This window comes from Rhinichthys klamathensis, unplaced genomic scaffold (genome assembly GCF_029890125.1).
Source record: "Rhinichthys klamathensis goyatoka isolate OS25496 unplaced genomic scaffold, OSU_Roscu_1.1 h1tg000331l_1, whole genome shotgun sequence".
In the NCBI taxonomy this organism is placed as follows: Eukaryota; Metazoa; Chordata; class Actinopteri; order Cypriniformes; family Leuciscidae; genus Rhinichthys; species Rhinichthys klamathensis.
In genome coordinates this window covers 52,931-62,500 of record NW_026606846.1, presented here as the reverse complement: position 1 = coordinate 62,500, position 9,570 = coordinate 52,931, and the positions used below count along the sequence as shown (strand labels likewise).

The window sequence follows — 9,570 nt, the reverse complement described above, 5'->3', positions numbered from 1 at the left end:
ACAGTAGAGTACAGTAGAGTACAGTAGAGGTAGAGTACAGTAGAGGTAGAGTACAGTAGAGTACAGTAGAGTACAGTAGAGTACAGTAGAGGTAGAGTACAGTAGAGGTAGAGTACCGTAGAGGTAGAGTACAGTAGAGTACAGTAGAGTACAGTAGAGGTAGAGTACAGTAGAGGTAGAGTACAGTAGAGGTAGAGTACAGTAGAGTACAGTAGAGGTAGAGTACAGTAGAGGTAGAGTACAGTAGAGGTAGAGTACAGGAGAGTACAGTAGAGGTAGAGTACAGTAGAGTACAGTAGAGGTAGAGTAGAGGTAGAGTACAGTAGAGTACAGTAGAGGTAGAGTACAGTAGAGTACAGTAGAGGTAGAGTACAGTAGAGTACAGTAGAGGTAGAGTACAGTAGAGTGTAGTAGAGTACAGTAGAGATTACAGTAGAGTACAGTAGAGGTAGAGTACAGTAGAGGTAGAGTACAGTAGAGTACAGTAGAGTACAGTAGAGGTAGAGTACAGTAGAGTACAGTAGAGTACAGTAGAGGTAGAGTACAGTAGAGGTAGAGTACAGTAGAGTACAGTATAGTACAGCAGAGTACAGTAGAGTACAGTAGAGGCAGAGTACAGTAGAGTACAGTAGAGTACAGTAGAGTACAGTAGAGGCACCTCTCAAACAAACCTTTCAGCTGCTGTTATTCTGGATTATAGAACAATAGGATACAGGAGACGGAAGTTCAACACACTTATTTCTAAATCTAGTCATTGTTGCTTATTGAATTAGATCATTGAAGGTCAGCAGCAAAGACATTGGTTAATAAAGTGAGATTAAATACATAAAGTATATTTCTGTCATTTAATCTAGTTAATTATAAAAGTTTGCGTGAAATTCTGAGATTGCATTTTACTGTTTTTAATCATTTTGCAGACTGATCTCATGAAATGGCGTATGTATGACACGCCAATTCGTATTTCCATTTTTGGCGTGCTATCAACACGCATAATCGCTTTTCAGCGTGTTTATCAACGCCTTTGACTTAACGTTATATTACTGTATATTATGTATATATAAATATATGACCTACCCCAACCCCGTCCCTAAACCTACCCGTCACTGGGGTTAAGCATGGGCCCGCCGCCGGCATTTGCCATTGCATGTTTAAAACCATAATATCTTAGTAAAAACCTAAAGTAATATTGCCAAACTATATATCATTTGAAAGCTTAAAATCTCTAGTTTTCATATTTGGTGGCTGTTATCTAAAATATATTACAGAGGAGCAGAAATTTATCAATTTGCAACAAGAATATTTCATATTCATTAGGAGTATTTAGGCCTTTATTTTGAAATAACAATAAACATGAAAAATCATGAAAGATTGGTAGAAACCTCAGTTTGTTTTCATGCCATGAGTTCAAAAGATAACACCAATTACATTTTATGAGAAAAAAAGGTCTGAAAATTTTTTAAATATAAAGAAAAATGTATGGATTCTCGATTTGTAATGCGGCTGCGAGCTATAACGCTATAACGTAGTCTTTATGCATTTATTAGAGGTTTAATTCAAATCAAATACTGCCAAACCACCCATACTACTTCTGAATAGGATGTCTACTTCATAAATTGTATGAAAATTATGGAAATACATGGTTCAGATCACTCAAAACATATGAAAATGGAGGCGCCCTTATATGGGCAGTAATGGAGTCTGGTGTTCACCTAGTGAAAAAGTTGGGTACTGCGCCCAAATAAAATCTTACTGAAAGCTCATTTTTTGAGATATCAACCTAAAATTTGGAATACAACTTGTTCAGATATTTGACTTTAATTTCCTTGCAGTTTTAGAGTAAAATATATTTTGTAATATATATATTTTATATAAAATATTAATCATTATATTTTTACATTACACAATTTCATAAACTCAAACTTATATAACTTTTTTTCTGTTTCATTTTTTACAATTTCTAGACTTCTACAATAATCTGGAAAATGTCTTCTTTAAAACAAGACCAGCCATAGGTCTATATTCCAAAGCATTCCTGAATTACAACCATTTAAGTTTGGATAGTGATTTGTATGTCTATGCAAAAAAAAGGGGGGTGCCAGTTAATAGCTACCATCCTAGGAAAAGAAATATCGCTCCACAGATGTAGATATAGATTTTGCTTCGTTTCGCTCGGACATTTAACGGCGTACACATACACGCGGAATCACTCGGACATTTAATGGCGTAGACATACACGCAAAAGATTTCGGCGTGGACATACACGTTGATAGCTCAAAATGCGTATAGATAACACGCCACTTGAATTGAAAGTGGCGTGTATTTTTACGCAAAGTCATGATGTCATGTTGCATTTTGAGGAATACTGAATGTTTTCTTGTAAGTGAGACGAGTAAATGCATGTTCACATTTAGTCTAGAATTACAATAACCATCATGTTTACACACACACACACACACACACACACACACACACACACACACACACACACACACACACACACACACACACACACACACACACACACACACACACACACACACCTCCTCACTTTATTTCTCTCAACATGGGGACAGGAGAGCTGTCAGTCAATAAATGTGAAAAAGTAACTAGCGTCACTTATTTGAAAAGTAACTTAGATATTTTGTTGAAAATCTACTAGAGTAGTATCAGATTACTTGAAAAAGTACAAGTTACAATAATACAAGTTACTTGTAATGAGCAGTGGTGGAGGAAGCACTGAATCTCAGTACTTAAGTAAAAGTACAAATAACCAGAGACATATTTACTTTAGTAAAAGTAGAAGTACCACAATGACAACCCTACTTAAGTAAAAAGTAAAAAGTACCTGATTTTAAATGTACTTTAAGTATTAAAAGTAAAAGTACTTGCATAACAATTTATTCTCTTAATGTCTATATTCTAATGATTAATAAAACAGTTAATTCTAACTCATTCAACCTAATACTCATATAATGATGTTCAATATGATGGAAAAGCAGTTATATTTTAAGTTTTTGTCACCATTTCTGAACAAGCTTGCAATTAGGCAATATAACCTACACATCAAGCTTACTATAGGCTACCCTTACACAGGGCCGTCCATAAGGGGGGATAAAGGGGAATGTTTTCTGGGGCCCAGCCGCTAGGGGGGGCCCATGCAGTCCAGCAATAATTATGTTCATCCTAAATATAAGGAAAGGTTACCATATTTCATTTTTAACCAAAATAGCACCATTTATTGTTGAAAGTGAGAGAAAAAAATGCATTTTATTTAATGTTGCTTGAGTAAAATGTAGCCTGTGTCATAATGAAACACCCCTCTACTGAAAATGGTCTGAGTAGGCTATTTTTTGTTGTACGTAACGCAAAGTCAAAACGCCAGTGCTTCGCGCCAGTTCGCGATCAGCAGCGCAAGTGAGCAATAATAACCAAGTGAGTGACACACGATGGAGTGCGCGAATTGACGCGGTAGGACCCTAGACAGTAAAAGAAAAAGTAAGACCTATTGCTCACCATCTCCCCAGTGTGATTGAAGCAATCGATTGCCTAAAATCGTCCTGTAAATGATCTAATGAGGCCTTATCAGATGCGCGAGGACTGAGAGAATATTTCATGTCATTTACAGCAGTTGTCATGTGCACTGTCCGGCTAAAACTACTCCAACATATCGAAGATAGGATGGAATTTGCTTCTGCAGTGTGGCAGCCTTATGGTGTGTTCACACCGAACGTGAATTTAATCATTTGCGCGAGTAGATTACATACAAAGTCAATGCAAAGACACGAATAGACGCATCATTTGCGCCGGGCGTTGCGAATGACGCGAATTGGGCGACGCGTTTGCCGCGAATGTCTTCCGCGCAAGTTGAAAACTCTGAACTCGAGCGAATGTTCAAGCGTCTAACTAGACGCGATAGACGCGTATTTGATGTTGGGCAGGTCGCGGGAATGGGGTTGTTTCATGACAATTTTCTTTTTTCATTGGTTGTTGCGTTAAATCGTACCCATACAATAGTGCTATTTTCTGATTGGCTTTTGTGTAGCTCGACTAACAACACAGAACGCGCTTGATTCCTGCCGGGTCCAAAGTGAGAGCGGCGCGGCCAGAGACATGTTGCGCGCTGCGGCATATTAAATATATTATAAATCGTTTTTCCGCGTGAGAAATACAATGTGTGGCGGGAGTGCGTGACAAAAGATCGAAATGAGTGACTGTCATGCTCAATGCGTGACACTTGAGAGCCCTGGGTGTGTGTGTGTGTGTGTGTGTGTATAGACCCCATCACGGAGTAAGTCTCTCTCAGTTAAATGTATGTGTTAATGTAGGAGAGAGAGAGAGCACACGCATGATATGAGTAGCCTATTGCAGATTTGGGGAGGGCCCATTCACTGGACCTTTTCAGGGGCCCAGTCATTTCTGTGGGCGGGCCTGCCCTTACATACGGTATATATATATATATATATATATAAACACATATTATGTTAAAACGCCGTATATGACGGCGTTTGCTGTAATCGCGATTCATTTATGGCATAATTCTGAACCTCTTGGCTTGCCATACTAATCCTAACCAAACGTATAATACACACGCACCCCACATCACTACTAAACCTACCAATGCGTTTCCTATGCATGTAAAAACTAATTTTCGCGTATAAATTGCACGATAAACACACTGCGTGCTGTAGAGACCATAGACATAATAAATAAAAACTACCGTATGTATTTATTATGTCTATGATAGAGACGCATTTAGTGTGACCGGGTTGATATATCTATGGCAACCAAACTTCACTGGTGAGACAGAAACGTGCGACGAACGGACGGTCAGGATGACGTTTTGGTCGAAAGTATAATAATTGCTGGAAAATGTAACGAAGTAAAAGTAAAAAGTATGCACTATTAATTCTACTTAAGTAAAGTACAGATACGTGAAAATTTTACTTAAGTAAAGTAACAAAGTATTTGTACTTCGTTACATTCCACCACTGGTAATGAGTTAGCCACAACACTGCACGTGAGTGTGTGAGCTACAGTTAAACCACACGCTTCTGTTTACAGCCTCAAAAGATTCCGTCAGGCGCTGCATGTAGAGAACATTTTACTTTTAATTCATTTATTGTGTTTAATTGCATTTTTAAAAAGTTCATAAACATACTTTTTTTCTAAAGAAAAATATTGAAATAACCAGTGTTGGGTGTAACGCATTACAAGTAATGCAAGTTACATAATCTGGTTACTCTATTCAAGGAACAAGTAAAGTAACGCTACTTTTAAATTCACAACAAAACATCTGAGTTACTTTTTCAAATAAGTTACTTTGTTTTCCTATTTATTGGCTGATTTAGCATTTCCTTCAGCCTTTATGTTCACCAAAAATACTATTTCAAGAATGATTCTTTTGTTATTTAAAACAACACGCAAGCCCAGCCCAGGTGAGAAAAAGCAACGCAAACGTAACGTTTAACATAACTTTCCATAAAAAGTAACTAAGTAAGTTAAATGTAAGTTAAAACTTTCCCCAACACTGGAAATAACCCATGAATCATGTAAATAATCATTTACGACATTTCTTCTTACAGTATATGAAAGCTTTTTGGGTTCTTTGATATTGAGCCAAGAACACTAGAGCTCCACATAGAACACGGAAACATTGTTTCTCAGAGTGGATTAGAAACTCAACAGCAGCTTCTGACGGCCTATTGTTGTGAGTGGATGAGTGTGTGTGTGTGTGTGTGTGTGTGTGTGTGTGTGTGTGTGTGTTTGTGTGTGTGTGTGTGTGTGTTTGTGTGTGTGTGTGTGACTGTTGTTGTGACTCAGATCAATGACTGAACTGATGAATATGTGTGTGTTCAGACCTTTGGCAAAGATGTTAGGAATCTCAGTGTAGTTCCACTGTCCGCCGTGTTCCAGAGTCCAGCGACCCCAGATATCAGTGGACACAGTGTTGGTCATCCACCACGCCTACACACACACACACACACACACACACACACAAACAAACACATCATATCAGCAGGAGCGAGAGAGACGTCATTCAACTATACACGGATTTCTACTCAAACCTCAGTTCTGCGTTCAGTTCTTCCGGTATCATTACACCATTACAAGAAGCTTCAACTTTAGTGTGATCGTGGATCATATCAATATTGCTCTGTCATGTAACACATTTCCTCAATACTTCATTTTGTGCTTCATTTTCTCACAGTTTCCAAACACTGCTGACGCTAAATCGCACATGGAGTCTGTTACTGACGCATGTTCCTGAACTGAAGATGAAAACTAAATCTAATGTAGTAAGCAGATGAATAATTAAGCATGTGTGTGTGTGTGTGTGTGTGTGTGTGAAGGCCCTCGCCTGCTCGGAGTGTGTGTGTAACTCACGTTATGGATGGTGGCGGCCAGCAGCAGAGCGATGCAGCCGAGGTGGAGGAGGAAGATGGCAGCGAGTAACACCAACATGACTGACAGACAGAGAGAAACACACACAGATAAACTCACTGAGATTAGGCTCAGCACATTTCAACAGCAGCACATGAAGCCAGTGTGAACCCGCCCTGTTCAGAGGGTGTGTGTGTGTTCAGCAGGTATGAATGAGCGGATCAACTGTTGTTACAGCTCTATGGGTTGAAACATGTCTTCAGCATTGCACAGAAATGCCACTCCTCAAAGAAGCGTCCCTCCTCTCTTCCCATCTGTCCCACTTCAGGCGCTCCGATTCCCATGTTTCTCAAGATTTCCCATATATCACACAGAAGAACACCAGCTCAGGCTCTCGCTGACCGAACACACTCCTCTCAGCATGACACATGCTCACACACACCAACACACACGCACACACACTCTCTTAACTAGTGTTCTGAAGCCTGGAATCCCCCCAGAGCTCCCGAGCGGAGGAGTAGAGAGACTGAGAAGAGTTTCAGATCTTACCTGAATAACAGAAGGCCGATCACAGGAGGAGAGCAACTGCACACTTCCAGAGGAGATCTGTGTCGACTGGAGATCTTTACTCTCACCTCTCCCACCAGCCTCTCTCTAACAGGCCCCGCCCCTGACCCCGCCCCCTCACTCTCATTACTGCCTTTACTCTCACCTCTCCCACCAGCCTCTCTCTAACAGGCCCCGCCCCTGACCCCGCCCCCTCACTCTCATTACTGCCTTTACTCTCACCTCTCCCACCAGCCTCTCTCTAACAGGCCCCGCCCCTGACCCCGCCCCCTCACTCTCATTACTGCCTTTACTCTCACCTCTCCCACCAGCCTCTCTCTAACAGGCCCCGCCCCTGACCCCGCCCCCTCACTCTCATTACTGCCTTTACTCTCACCTCTCCCACCAGCCTCTCTCTAACAGGCCCCGCCCCTGACTCCGCCCCCTCACTCTCATTACTGCCTTTACTCTCACCTCTCCCACCAGCCTCTCTCTAACAGGCCCCGCCCCTGACCCCGCCCCCTCACTCTCATTACTGCCTTTACTCTCACCTCTCCCACCAGCCTCTCTCTAACAGGCCCCGCCCCTGACCCCGCCCCCTCACTCTCATTACTGCCTTTACTCTCACCTCTCCCACCAGCCTCTCTCTAACAGGCCCCGCCCCTGACCCCGCCCCCTCACTCTCATTACTGCCTTTACTCTCACCTCTCCCACCAGCCTCTCTCTAACAGGCCCCGCCCCTGACCCCGCCCCCTCACTCTCATTACTGCCTTTACTCTCACCTCTCCCACCAGCCTCTCTCTAACAGGCCCCGCCCCTGACTCCGCCCCCTCACTCTCATTACTGCCTTTACTGTCACCTCTCCCACCAGCCTCTCTCTAACAGGCCCCGCCCCTGACTCCGCCCCCTCACTCTCATTACTGCCTTTACTCTCACCTCTCCCACCAGCCTCTCTCTAACAGGCCCCGCCCCTGACCCCGCCCCCTCACTCTCATTACTGCCTTTACTCTCACCTCTCCCACCAGCCTCTCTCTAACAGGCCCCGCCCCCGCCCCTGACCCCGCCCCCTCACTCTCATTACTGCCTTTACTCTCACCTCTCCCACCAGCCTCTCTCTAACAGGCCCCGCCCCCGACCCCGCCCCCTCACTCTCATTACTGCCTTTACTCTCACCTCTCCCACCAGCCACTCCCTAACAGGCCCCGCCCCTGACTCCGCCCCCTCACTCTCATTACTGCCTTTACTCTCACCTCTCCCACCAGCCTCTCTCTAACAGGCCCCGCCCCTGACCCCGCCCCCTCACTCTCATTACTGCCTTTGCTCTCACCTCTCCCACCAGCCTCTCTCTAACAGGCTCCGCCCCCTCACTCTCATTACTGCCTTTACTCTCAACTATCCTACCAGCTGCTCTCTAACAGGCCCCGCCCCTGACTCCGCCCCCTCACTCTCATTACTGCCTTTACTCTCACCTCTCCCACCAGCCTCTCTCTAACAGGCCCCGCCCCTGACCCCGCCCCCTCACTCTCATTACTGCCTTTGCTCTCACCTCTCCCACCAGCCGCTCTCTAACAGGCTCCGCCCCCTCACTCTCATTACTGCCTTTACTCTCACCTCTCCCACCAGCCTCTCTCTAACAGGCCCCGCCCCTGACTCCGCCCCCTCACTCTCATTACTGCCTTTACTCTCACCTCTCCCACCAGCCTCTCTCTAACAGGCCCCGCCCCTGACTCCGCCCCCTCACTCTCATTACTGCCTTTACTCTCACCTCTCCCACCAGCCTCTCTCTAACAGGCCCCGCCCCTGACCCCGCCCCCTCACTCTCATTACTGCCTTTACTCTCACTATCCCACCCGCCGCTCTCTAACAGGCCCCTCCCCTGGCTCTGCCCAGGCCCCGCCCCTGACCCCCGCCCCTCACTCTCATTACTGCCCATTCCCTGATCTATCCCACCAGCCACTCTCTAGCTGGCCCCTCCCCCTGGCTCCGCCCCCTCACTCTCATTCCTGTAGTGTTTCTCTTTCTCAAAGGGTGTGGCGTTTAGGAAGGTCCTGACAAGCCCTTTTCCCCCGGCTCTGTGAAAACTTTGTGTAACTGATAACACCAATCACTGGCTCTCTCTCTCTCTCTCTCTCTCTCTCTCTCTCTCTCTCTCTCTCTCTCTCTCTCTCTCTCTCTCTCACACACACACACACACACACACACACACACACACATACACACCTTCCTCATAACCCTGTTCTCTCTGTGTGATTCATTGGTAAATATTGTCCTGTATTGAGTCTACGAGTCTACGCCCTCTTACAGACCATCACTCACATCAACCACTGGAAGCTTTAATGCTGGATTTAAAATCAGGACACAAGACACATGATGGAGTCGCCACTGATATCCTCTAATAACTTTAGAAAATGATGATCATTATTGTCAAATGTGGATCAGATTCAATGAGCTTTAGATGCGATTCAGTCCAACTGGTCAAAATGCCTGAAGCTGTCAATTATGATTTGATTAAACCAGATCTATTTGATAGTTTTAGTGCTAAATAGGATAAGGACCGACCAACTTCTTGACTGAGAACCTGGTCAAATGTCTTTATATGTCCGAAAACAATTATTAGAAATAGATATTAGAAATCAGTCTGGG

General features: G+C 44.0%; 1 protein-coding gene across 1 annotated transcript in view; it reads right to left on the bottom strand.

Annotated features, from left to right (window-relative positions):
- LOC130105961 (peripheral myelin protein 22-like) overlaps positions 1-7,027 on the bottom strand; it is a 10,643-nt gene extending 3,616 nt beyond the window's left edge. The window contains exons 1-3 of the mRNA XM_056272150.1: positions 6,931-7,027; positions 6,385-6,464; positions 5,859-5,964 (exon numbers count right to left, since the gene is read on the bottom strand). Of these exons, the coding sequence (XP_056128125.1) occupies positions 5,859-5,964; positions 6,385-6,462 (184 nt within the window). The 5' untranslated portion in view covers positions 6,463-6,464; positions 6,931-7,027. The remainder of the gene's footprint in view (positions 1-5,858; positions 5,965-6,384; positions 6,465-6,930) is intronic.
- Between the last annotated feature and the right edge of the window lie 2,543 nt (positions 7,028-9,570).